General features: G+C 44.8%; 1 protein-coding gene across 1 annotated transcript in view; it reads left to right on the forward strand.

Annotated features, from left to right (window-relative positions):
- Positions 1-13068, forward strand: part of LOC114555291 (CD82 antigen) — a 42969-nt gene that overhangs the window by 19689 nt on the left and 10212 nt on the right. The window contains exons 3-4 of the mRNA XM_028577593.1: positions 695-767; positions 11983-12104. Coding sequence (XP_028433394.1) covers positions 695-767; positions 11983-12104 — 195 coding nt within the window. The remainder of the gene's footprint in view (positions 1-694; positions 768-11982; positions 12105-13068) is intronic.

Below are 13068 nucleotides of genomic sequence, written 5' to 3' on the forward strand. Positions count from 1 at the left end.
TGTGCCATTAAAGGGCAAATGCACCTGCACTGTTTTAGAGCTGTTCTCCAGTCCTTCCAGAAAAATGCTGAGTTTTTTTTTTGATTGTTGCGTGCAAAAATGCTAGATTATAGGGGCACGTTTTCTTAAAAAATGCAATAGAATATGAGGGATATTTATGCAATTTTATGTGATGAAAAACTGCGGTTTGATGAAAAAGTGATTCCTCCAACACCCTGCTTTTCGATGATGTTCACGTCGCGTAATTACGTCACTTCATAACGTTCCCATGGCAACAGTGGAAAATGGCTGCTCTTGTGTGAAGTAAACGCAACATTTTTTCAACTTTCTGCTAAGATATATGTGACTTTTTTGCAACGAAAAAAAAGGCAATTTATGCGGTGAAAGTGCGGCGTATTTGAAAAAATGCGGCCCCCGGATAAATATGCAGACTTTGGCTGATTATGCGTTGAATTATGCGATCGCATAATCGCGTTTTTCTGGAGGGACTGGTTCTCAATGCACGTCATGTGCACAAGTCCTTTTTTAGCAACATGAAATGAGCACTCAAAGTTGTATATAAAAATAAATACTAATATTTACTACTATATCTCTTGATTTTAACTATTTGAAGGCCTTTACACACTGGGAACGTTCACACATAGTGTGTGTGTGTGTGTGTGTGTGTGTGTGTGTGTGTGTGTGTGTGTTCCAGCTGTGCGGGGGCGTCATCATGGGCTTCGGACTGTGGCTCCTGCTGGACAATCAGAGCTTCATCATCGTCCTGAGTGAGTTCCTGTTTCACAGATAATGGCGTTTTTCGGGCTGAATGGTTGATGGTTTCCATCTTCTGATGACCTCCATCCATCCATCTTCGTCCGCTTATCCGGTGTCGGGTCGCGGGGGGAGCAGCTCCAGCAGGGGACCCCAAACTTCCCTTTCCCGAGCAACATTAACCAGCTCCGACTGGGGATCGGCGTTCCCAGGCCAGGTTGGAGATATAATCCCTCCACCTAGTCCTGGGTCTTCCCGAGGCCTCCTCCCAGCTGGGCGTGCCTGGAACACCTCCCCTAGGGAGGCGCCCAGGGGGCATCCTTACCAGATGCCCGAACCACCTCAACTGGCTCCTTTCGACGCAAAGGAGCAGCGGCTCTCTCCGAGCTCCTCACGGATGACTGAGCTTCTCACCCTATCTCTAAGGGAGACGCCAGCCACCCTCCTGAGGAAACCCATTTCGCCGCTTGTACCCTGGATCTCGTTCTTTCGGTCATGACCCAGCCTTCATGACCATAGGTGAGGGTAGGAACGAAAACTGACCGGTAGATCGAGAGCTTTGCCTTCTGGCTCAGCTCTCTTTTCGTCCTGGCAGTGCGATAGATTGAATGCAATACCGCACCCGCTGCGCCCGATTCTCCGACCAATCTCCCGCTCCATTGTCCCTCACTCGCGAACAAAACCCCAAGGTACTTGAACTCCTTCACTTGGGGTAAGGACTCATTCCCTACCTGGAGAAGGCATTCCATCGGTTTCCTGCTGAGAACCATGGCCTCAGATTTAGAGGTGCTGATCCTCATCCCAACCGCTTCACACTCGGTTGCGAACCGATCCAGTGAGTGCTGAAGGTCGCAGGCCGATGATGCCATCAGGACCACATCATCTGCAAAGAGCAGCGATGAGATCCCCAGCCCACCAAACTGCAACCCCTCCCCACCCCGACTACGCCTCGATATCCTGTCCATAAATATTACAAACAGGATTGGTGACAAAGCGCAGCCCTGGCGGAGGCCAACCCTCACCTGAAACGAGTCCGACTTACTACCGAGAACCCGGACACAGCTCTCACTTTGGTCATACAGAGATTGGATGGCCCTGAGTAGAGACCCCTCACCCCATACTCCCGCAGCACCTCCCACAGTATCTCCCGGGGGACCCGGTCATACGCCTTCTCCAAATCCACAAAACACATGTAGACCGGTTGGGCATACTCCCAGGCTCCCTCCAGGATCCTTGCGAGAGTGAAGAGCTGGTCCGTTGTTCCACGACCAGGACGGAATCCGCATTGTTCCTCCTCAACCCGAGGTTCGACTATCGGCCGAACCCTCCTTTCCAGCACCTTGGAGTAGACTTTACCAGGGAGGCTGAGAAGTGTGATACCCCTATAATTGGCACACACCCTCTGGTCCCCCTTTTAAAAAGAGGAACCACCACCCCAGTCTGCCACTCCTTTGGCACCGTCCCAGACTTCCACGCAATGTTGAAGAGGCGTGTCAACCAGGACAGCCCCTCCACACCCAGAGCCTTGAGCATTTCTGGACGGATCTCATCAATCCCGGGGCTTTGCCACTGTGTAGTTGTTTGACTACATCAGTGACTTCCGCCTGGGAAATCGGCGACAATCCCCCATTATCCTCCAGCTCTGCCTCTAACATAGAGGGCGTATTAGTCGGATTCAGGAGTTCCTCAAAGTGCTCCTTCCACCGCCCTATTACCTCCTCAGTGGAGGTCAACAGTGTCCCATCCTTACTGTACACAGCTTGGATGGTTCCCCCTTCCCCCTCCTGAGGTGGCGAACAGTTTTCCAGAAACACTTTGGTGCCGACCGAAAGTCCTTCTCCATGTCTTCTCCAAACTTCTCCCACACCCGCTGCTTTGCCTCTTTCACGGCAGAGGCTGCAGCCCTTCGGGCCCCTCGGTACCCTGCAACCGCCTCCGGAGTCCTCCGAGATAACATATCCCGGAAGGACTCCTTCTTCAGTCGGACGGCTTCCCTGACCACTGGTGTCCACCACGGTGTTCGTGGGTTACCGCCCCTTGAGGCACCTAAGATCCTAAGACCACAGCTCCTCGCCGCAGCTTCAGCAATGGAAACTCTGAACATTGTCCACTCGGGTTCAATGCCCCCAGCCTCCACAGGGATGCACGAAAAGCTCCGCCCGGAGGTGTGAGTTGAAAGTCTGTCGGACAGGGGCCTCCTCCAGACGTTCCCAATTTACCCGCACTACACGTTTGGGCTTACCAGGTCTGTCCAGAGTCTTCCCCACCCCTGACCCAACTCACCACCAGATGGTGATCGGTTGACAGCTCTGCCCCTCTCTTCACCCGAGTGTCCAAAACATACGGCCTCAGATCAGATGAAACGATTATGAAATCGATCATTGACCTTGGCCTAGGGTGCTCTGGTACCAGGTACACTTATGAGCATCCCTATGTTCGAACATGGTGTTCGTTATAGACAATCCATGACTAGCACAGAAGTCCAACAACAAACAACCACTCTGGTTTAGATCAGGAGGCCGTTCCTCCCAATCACGCCTCTCCAGGTGTCTCCATCATTGCCCACGTGTGCGTTGAAGTCCCCCAGCAGAACAATGGAGTCCCCACTGGAGCCCCATGCAGGACTCCAGTCAAGGTCTCAAGAAGGCCGAATACTCCGAACTCCTGTTTGGTGCATATGCACAAACAACAGTCAGAGTTTTCCCCCCACAACCCGCAGGCGAGGGAGGCGACCCTCTCGTCCACCGGGGTAAACTCCAACACAGCGGCGCTCAGCCGGGGGCTTGTGAGTATCCCCACACCCGCCCGGCGCCTCACACCCTGGGCAACTCCGGAGAAGAAAAGAGTCCAACCCCTATCCAGGAGTATGGTTCCAGAACCAAGACTGTGCGTGGAGGTAAGCCCCACCAGATCTAACCGGTAGCGCTCCACCTCCCGCACCAGTTCCGGCTCCTTCCCCCACAGAGAGGTGACGTTCCACGTCCCCAGAGCCAGCGTCTGCCGCCCGGGTCTGGTCCGTCGAGGCCCCTGACCTTCACTGCCACCCATGTGGCATCGCACCCGACCCCAACGGTTCCTCCCACAGGTGGTGGGCCCATGGGCTGGAGAGATGGGAGCCACGTAGCTTGTTCGGGCTGTGCCCGGCCGGGCTCCGTGGCAAACCCGGCCACCAGGCGCTCGCCGACGAGCCCGCCGTCTGGGCCTGGCTCCAGACGGGGGCCCCGGGCTTCCTCCGGGCAGGGTCACTCCATCTCTACCTTGCTTCTTCATTGGGGTTTTTGATCGTGTTAATTTGCATGTTTTCCTGTAATTACTCTCGATGAACTCAGTTCTCCGTGTCTTGCCGTTGTTTCTCTGAACACCCACACAGGTGTTTTCACTTATTCCGGCTGATCAGACTCTCTTCAGGTTGAAGGTGAGCCGGAGCTTTGATGGGAACTTATTAGCTCACAAATTCTTTGTACCAGTAAGGATGATAAAGGTGTCATTTGTCCCGCCCTAACACGTGCAACTTACACTAACAGTGGACTGGAGAAGATGTCAATCACTCATTCTAGCCACACCCACACAGTCTTAGAAAAGGTCCAATCAGTTGTGATGTCAGGCTACGCCCTATCTATGTTGCTACGTCATTACTATGGACATAACCACGGCAATTCGTGACCATCGTTTTTTGGTGGTAAAAATACGTTTTGGAATATTGGATTGTATGAGTTCGACAATCGAACTAAACAGAGGTACAGTATGTGCGCTGGCTGAATTAGCGCAACTTTTATGCATTTCTTTCACATCTACTGCAGTCATATTCACTGTGTTCACTCGGAAGGAATCTGTTGACATGGCTAGGCACTTGTAATGACGTCTCGAACATGTTAAGAAGTTTAAAACCTGCCCCGTTTCAGCCGCCTGGGTGCGAACTGTAGCAGGAGCATAACTTGGTGTAGTCAACACTGATTATTTTGATTTTTTTCTCGCTACTGACTACACTCCGTGACCACAAACGACAGAGTTACGTGTTGAAATCAACCGGAATTCTCCTTTAACTATTAACCCCCTGTGTGGGTGTTCAGGGCCTTTTTTAAAGGTATAGTTGGACAGTTGGACAGATCTTTTGAAGTGTGGTTGTATGAGGTACTTCGAATCCCATCAGCCCTTCACATTAACATCAAGAGCTGCAGGTGTTTCATGAGATTGCTTTTGGATACTTTAACCTCTCCCAGACTAAGAATTGACATAGTGGAATCAGATTCTCCAAGTCTTGCTTATCGTTGATTGATCGTCGATCGTAACTTTGAGTTTGTGTTGATTCTAGCGGTGGTGTTTTTACCACACCTGCTGTTGTAAAGGTCTTTTCTTTACGGTGCTTTATTGCCCATTGTATATTACTTATATTTTATGAATGAATTAGACATATTACATACCTGAGAGCCAATTCGGGGACGTGTTTGAATCATTTACAATCCCGTAATTGTCTCCATCTGGTAATAGACCGACCAAGTGTGACTCACGTCTTTCACTTTTAGCTTTTAGTTGTTAGTCCTTTAATTCCCTTCTTTTCTGTGATGGCTTTGCCTCAGTATCAGCCATAACTACAACAGATAACTTCTAAAATACAATTAAAATGCAATAAGGCCTATATAAAGACATCTCCTGCCACCTCCCTTTTACCTGGCTGGATACAATCACAGGCTTTTCCAGTGTTGCGCCGAAATCACGATATGGTCACAATTCCTCTAGTAGCTGGTTGGTTCAGTTCCAGACTTAAAACCATAGAAATAAAATGGATAGAAAGGCCAATTCCATTCAAATTAACTTCCGATAATAAGCCGACTTCCGGTAAGTCGCGGAGTTGAGGTTTTGCAGTAACCGTCAAACGAGCAGCGGAGTAGTAACGTTACGAGGCGGAGAGCCAGCCGCTAAATGAGTCAAATTAACTTCAGGTGACCCTGATGGAGGACAGAGGTCATTTTTAAAGGGCCAGTACATCCAGTAATACGCAGTTTTCCAAGTGAGCTTCATTGGTGTATATATAACCTGGGCGATACAGCTTTAACAGGCTGCGTACGCGCCCACGTACGGAAACTATTTTTGGTTGATGATCACTTTTTGGCACGACACCAGAGGCTGACACGTTGGTGACGTCACCGTGAAAGTTTAGGTGTCTGTGTGTGTTCACTGGTGTGTTGACACTGGTTTGTTAAACACAAGTGTCCAGCAGATTTTCCTCCATGTTTTTGTCTGTCCGGCTCTCTGGACTGTGTTTAAAAAAGAAATTCCTTCACGCCACAGATCTCTTGGCAAAAATCTCTGGTTTTTGCCCTTATTCCGAAAAACACAATATTCTGACTAAGCTGTTAACACGGCTAATGAAAGTGAATATTCAACTGATATTCCCGTTTACGTGTAGCCATGCAAAATACAACTTTTTCAAAGTTTCCCAGTGGTGGCGGACTTGTTGGAGAGTGCAAACACAGCCTCCCTCTTTCATTCCTTCAACCAGCTTCTTGAAAAGGTCTGCTCATATCCAAAAACCTGTTCGTATCCAAGTCTTAGATAATGTTTAAAAGTAGCTGTGTTCCTCCTTATCGGGTCCGCAGCCTTGCAAACTGTTGGCTGGTTGGTTTGTGTAAGCAACCATAGCAACGCACAGAGCTGACCACAAGACGTAAACAGGCAAGAGGCCGTAAACTGAGGTAAACCCTGGTTGAGACGCATATTCTGGATTCTGGTGCTGTATACATGTCCAAACAATGCCTCTAAAACCGGAATAATACCGGAATATCCCATATGTCTTAATCGGAAAATGCTATATTTAGAAAAAGGCCTTATTTGGAATATCCAACTGGAATATGCTGTTTACATGACCCATATCAAATTAGGAATATTGTCATATTCTGAATAATAATGGAATATTAGTGTGCATGTAAACGTACTCAGTGACTCTCCTGTTACTGATGAAGCGTTCCAAGAAATCTTGGAAAAAGTTTAAGATTGAAGAAACCAACTCATTTAGGAAATACACTTATTCAGTTTCCTACTGATTCTCTTTCAAGTTGATATCGGGATGATGATACATCGATTTATTGTGCAATCCTCTAAAAATAGGGAAAGATTACATCAAATTTACCCAAAGTGACACCAACAGTCCAAACCTCAACTTTATTACTTCTACGTTAAAGGTCACATACTGCATGTTACACCTTTCTGGAGTTTTATTTGAAGTTTTAGCCTGTCTAATTAATATTCATGAGCCTCTCTTCTGATTGGCCGGTTGTTTTCTGAGTGACATTAACTAAATAAAATGTTTTTACATGAAAAATGACTTCAACAATCACATTAGTTTATAATTAGTTTTCTTCCAATTGACAGATTAATTGACTCATCGTTTCAGCTGTACTTGTATAAACTGTTGGGGAGTTTAAATTTATAATGAAACATCAGATTTTATAAACTCTTCATATGTTTTATGTGCAAAAATCTTAATGTGTAAAGTAGCTAAAGCCTTCAGATACATGTAGTGGAGTAGAAGTAGATAGTGGTATCAAAAGTAAAGACTCAAGTAAAGTACAAGTACCTCAAATTGTACTTAGTTACATTTCACCACTGTTGGACTAAAACCAGAGCCAGGCTAGCTGCTTCCAGTCTTTACGCTAAGCTACGCTAGCCACGTACACAGAGTCCAGCTCTGTACTTAACTACCTAACGCCAATTTCCCCAAAACGTTTCAAACTTCTTCCTTTAACTCTGTCTGAAATATAGTAACGGTAAGAGTTGATCAGCGAGAAAGAAGAAGAGACGACCAGTGTGAGAGAGACAGAAAGGCTCCGAGACGACTGAAGAAGTGTTGATGCAGAAATATAGAGACAGACATTGAGCTGCTGTAATAGAGTGTGTGTGTGTGTGTGTGTGTGTGTGTGTGTGTGTGTGTGTGTGTGTGTGTGTGTGTGCTCTCTCTCAGACCAGTGAGCATCACTGAGGACATTTGTCCCTGGTCCGCGGCCTCTCTGCAGGTGTCCTCCCCTCAGACACTGGGCTCTTTCTGCTCCGTCCAGCATCAGCATGCATCACATCAGCCCAGTGCGCTCACCGCCTTACTCATCTCACACACACACACACACTACATCACCGCTCCGTCCGCGCAGCGAGGACACTGGCGGGATAGCGTGAGTCCAGGGATTATATCGAGGGCAGGAATGCGGTCATACGACGCACACCAGAGGGTGAAAGTACAGTGGACAGTTTAGCTTTGTGTCTGCACATAAACGAGACGTATTGATGCTAAATAGGCCCGTCGCTGATGATCGCAGCGCGTTTTGGAGCCTGAATCAATGAGCTGCGTGGTGCGGCTGTAACTCTGATTGTACATAGACACAGCGCTGAGTCAGAACACGTTTGATATCATCACATATAGAGGGATGGGTCTGGGCTCCGTTTCAGAAAGAGAGATAACTTCACCTCCGAGTCAGTTACGCTTTCATTCCCTCATTCATTCAGTCCGTATCAGGCGCATTTTTGCGCAGTTTATCGGCATGAATAAAATGGTTTATGTTAGGCAGATTATAAAATGTTTTTTCTCAAACATTGAATGTCCTTTTGTCGACGATCCCTTTGATGAAAAAGCTGTAATACTTCACAGAGAAGTTTACGTTGGGAGATGATATTGAGTCCCAACTAGATGTATTTTCATTTCCAGATAACCGATTTGAGAGGTATTTTCTTCAGTCCATCAGATATGTAGATAATTTATCCGTCCTTGTATCACTAACGGCACCCATCGTGGACTACATCCCAGCAGATTCTTTGTGTCTCATTATGTTTTTTGCAAACGGCAGTTTTCTTTACAACATTGGTGATGCGGAGCATATTAGTAAAGCCACTGTATGCAGAGCCGTCAGAAAAGTGTTCCTCGCTCTGAAACGTTTTTTTTTAAACGTTTTTGTAGTGTTCCCTGGACACAAACCAGTGAGAGCCATTAAAAAGAATTAAATGATTCATAAATTATATTTCTGTTAATGATCATGGTGCTGCAGGCTCAGAATGGGATTAGTAGTAGCTTTGTTGTGTGGATTCTGTTAAATCTTTTAAAAAGCAGCTGAAGACTCTGCTGTTCAAGCAGACCCTTAGTCGAGGGTTTTTATGGTTGTTTATGTTTATGACTTCTTGTGTTGTATTGCATTTTATTGTGAAGCACTTTGTGATTTTTATCTGTGAAAGGTGCTATACAAATAAATTGTACTTACTTACTTATCATGGCTCCATTCATGCTGCCTTTTTATAGTGGTTGTGCATGCGCTTAGCTCTGAGTCAACGTACTCAGAGTTCATTGAACCAACTAAAATCAGCTGTTCTGGAACCGAGAGCTCAGTTTTCTGTCTCAGGGTAAATCAACTCCGAGTTCAGGGTTAGACTCAGAGTTTGTTAACCCTCCTTCCTGAAACGGCCCCGGAGGGAGACCTCAGCGAACACTGGAGTCGTTCCCTAATCAGTGTTGTAATGTAACCAAGTACAAACATCTTGTTACTATGCTTTTTCAGGTATCTGTACTTTACTTTGTTATTTATATTTTTATGGAAACTTTCACTTTCACTACATTACCCCTAAGCATCTTCGTTACTCATTACCACAAAATAAAATCAGAAGAAATGTGTTGGACTGCAAAAAAGCAGGTTTGGCGAATCAGTGCTCCTAGATTGTTTCTGTTTTTGGCTTTGTTGATGTCAGCTCTCTCAAAATATGCTTCCTCCGGTTTCCTCCTTGAACTTGAGGGAATGTGGGCTGGTAAGTCCTGGAAAAGACTTTGAATTTGGTGTTTAAGACGATGTGGAAACCCTGAATATCATGCTTCACTATAAGGAAGCCACAATAAAGTTCATAATCAGAGTTTCTTTTAAACGTTTAATTCTAATAATCAAGTACATTTAATATCCGAAACTTTAAGACTTTTACTCAAGTAATATTCTAAAAGGTGACTTTACTTAAGTACAATTTTGAAGTTCGTATAGTTAACTTAAATATTTCCATTGTGTGCTACTTTATGATTGTACTTCACTTCATCTGAGAAGGAAATATTGTACTTTTACGTCACTACACTTTTTTACACATAAAACATACAATATGATTATATGATAAGATGTCGTAGTATACTACTACTTTACCCAGTATTATACAAGGTGTCTAATTGGCACCACATTGATGAACTACAACATCTTTTGGATTTGCACCTTGTGTTGTTTCTTTGTAATCATTTTGTGTCGTCTGTGGTTGTTTTGTGTCTATTTTCAGTCTCTAGTTGGGGCTTTTTCTGTCAAATAACAGCTTTTAAATCCAAAATAAATGTAAATTTACTAATTTTACCTTCAAATCTGATTCTGAAAGTACCTCAGCTTTAGTTTGGTGAGCATTAACAGAAACTTGTGCACATGAGTGTGTGTTGTGGACTTTTGCGTGTGTGTTACGTGACGGTGCATGTGGGGCGTCACAGGCCCCCTTTGTATCCTCAAATAAAAGCCAGTATCTGGGGCCGAGAACTGCACCGGTAGGCTCTGTAGGTTGACCCTAAAAACGTGTTTGTGTGTGTGTGTGTGTGTGTGTGTGTGTGCACAATAACATGCACACACAGGTTTTCATTTCCTGCACCCCTCCCCCTCCGTAGCCTAATTTTCCATCATAAACTGCCCTCGTCTGCGTGCCCTGGTTCACTGATCCCCCGGGGGTATCCCATGATTCCTTGAGGCCACGAGGACTCAGCGAGGGACGGTTCAGTCTTTAAAACGCTGCATTGGCCGACATCAACTAGCTGCTTGTTCACAGTCTTTTTGCGTGACTCAGAACGCGTTTCAGTCAAATGAAACTGGCTCTCAGTTCTTGATGAGTCATGCTCCGACAATGAAGAGAGTTACCCAAAATCCCAGCCAGGGGTTTTGAATTGTTCCTGAGGTCTGATTTTAGCTTCCTGCGTTACGTTGGACCCTAATCACTCGCCATAAGTAGATTTGTACTTGAAGCACATCTGCCTCTAATTTCATTCATTTTTTATGTTAACACATGTTGCTGATTCGGCGAGCTCGTCTGGTTTCAGTTTCCACAAGTTTGCAGAGTTCAGAGACGGAAATTCTCTCAAAAACTATTAAATTAATTAAAATACATGTTGGTGAATGTTCTTGTTTGTCAGCTGACTGCGATGATAAAGTATGAAATACAGTTTTGTTTTAGACTTCTGTATGATGAAAAAAACATGCATTTCACAGACGGCCAGATGAAATTACATTATTTAAAACCTCAGAAGGATTCTGCAGTCATGGACGGATTATGAGACAATTGGTACGTGGACCTCTAGACACGGAAGAGTGTCTACATAGGAACAAGACACTCAAACTGAGAGTCTACTTTTAGTCATTTTTGCATCTATTTTTTATCGTTTTACTTTTCTATTTAGTCTTTTTGTGTCTCTTTTTAATAACTTTGGGTCTGTTTGTGGTCATTTTGCATCTATTTTTAGTTGTTTTATTCTAGTGGTTATATTGTGGTGGTTTTGCATCTCCTGTAGTCGTCAAAATGTGTCCAGACAAGAGCTCATATATTCAGTTTACTGCACAAAGTCTTCACATTTGAGAAGCTGCTTCTTCTTAGTGACCTACAACCCAGAAAATCTTCACGATGCACTTTTTAGATCTTGGTGGTTTTTAACTATATTTTAACCGGATGAAGGATTTTGGTCATCAGACGTCTGGATCTGAAGTTATCAGAGAAACGAGCTGAGCAAACGTTAAGAGACAGTTTAACTCGCAGCCGCTGAAACACTGATTTTAAACGTCAGACTGCTTTATTCAGTGTTTTTACCGGTTTTAATCAGCGGGTGCGTCTTGTTTTGGAGAGGAGGACACCACTGTGGATAAAAACCTCCTGAACGATGAACACTAAAGGAATCCTAACAGGGAGACGCTGACGGCAATAAAGACTACAACTCCCATGATCCCACACTGCTTCACGACTCAGTCTTTTGTTATTGTTTTGATTGAGGGACCCCTAGAGGCAGAAAACTACAGTGTGTTTAAAATGTGCTACAGAGTAAGTCTAACTTAAAGGTGTTCTAAGCGATGTTGGGTGACGGCACTTCTTGTTGGCGTTCGAAGTATTTTCTAACAAAATGAGGCTATATCGCCCCTCCCTCCTCCTCATCCCGTCCCGTTAAAGTTGTGATAACCCGTGGCTTCTGATCTGTCCATCCAGGTAACTCCACAGCTGTAAAGGCAGCCTGCTACATCCTGATTGGAGTCGGGGCTTTCTCCATGCTCATGGGCTTCCTCGGCTGCTTGGGCGCCATCTATGAGATCCGCTGTCTGCTCGGCCTGGTGAGTGTCCGTTTGTATGAACGTAACGTATGTACGTACGTCCTGATCATTCAGACAGGATGATGAACAACGCAGCTGTGGTACAAGTGGAGGATGTATACTGTGGAAATATAATACTTGGACTTAAAGCAGTGACTCCCAACAGGGGGACTTCTGCAGTTGCCAGGTGGGTACGTGGAAAGCTTGTAGAGCAGCTCAACTAATTTGAAGAAATGGAAATTCTGATTTGATAAAAATAATATATCCATGTATGAACATGAAGTGACTAACACCTGAACACCACATGTTGCAATCACATAAGTGTGTGTGAAAACTAGTTAGCATCGAGCACAGAAGTTGATGATGGTAGAAATAACTAGCTTAAAGTTATGACTAAACGGTTCAAATGATTAAAAGTAATGGAGAAACAGTTAAAATAGTTAGCTAACAGTGGAAATAGTTAGCTAACTATTTCCACTGTTAGCCAACGGTTGAAATAGTTAACAGTTAAAATAGTTAGCGATCGGTTGAAATAGTTAGCTAATTATTTCTACTGTTAGCTAATTGTTGAAATAGTTAGCTAATGGTTGAAATAGTTATTAGTTAGCTAACGTAGAAAAAGTTAGCTAAAAGTAATGGCATAAAGTAACGTTAATGGACAAATGGTTGAAAAATTCAGCTTCACTTTAAGTAGTAGTAGTAGTAGCCTGGAAGGCTTTTAGTAGTAGGATTGCTGACTAAACCAACCTAAATATTGACAGTTCAATTGTATGAAATAATTAACAATATCAACTTTTATTTTAATTAATAGTATGATATATTGGTTCATACATAGGGAATTGAGGAAGGGGTTGCAAGTTCATCTGACCCTATCTGGAGGTTCTCAGACCAAAAGGTTGGGAACCCCTGTCCTAAAGGACCAACAACAGCTACTCCATTGGGCGTTAAAAGATACAAAAACATTCAAGAATACAAAATACTATCT

This window comes from Perca flavescens, chromosome 1 (genome assembly GCF_004354835.1).
Source record: "Perca flavescens isolate YP-PL-M2 chromosome 1, PFLA_1.0, whole genome shotgun sequence".
In the NCBI taxonomy this organism is placed as follows: Eukaryota; Metazoa; Chordata; class Actinopteri; order Perciformes; family Percidae; genus Perca; species Perca flavescens.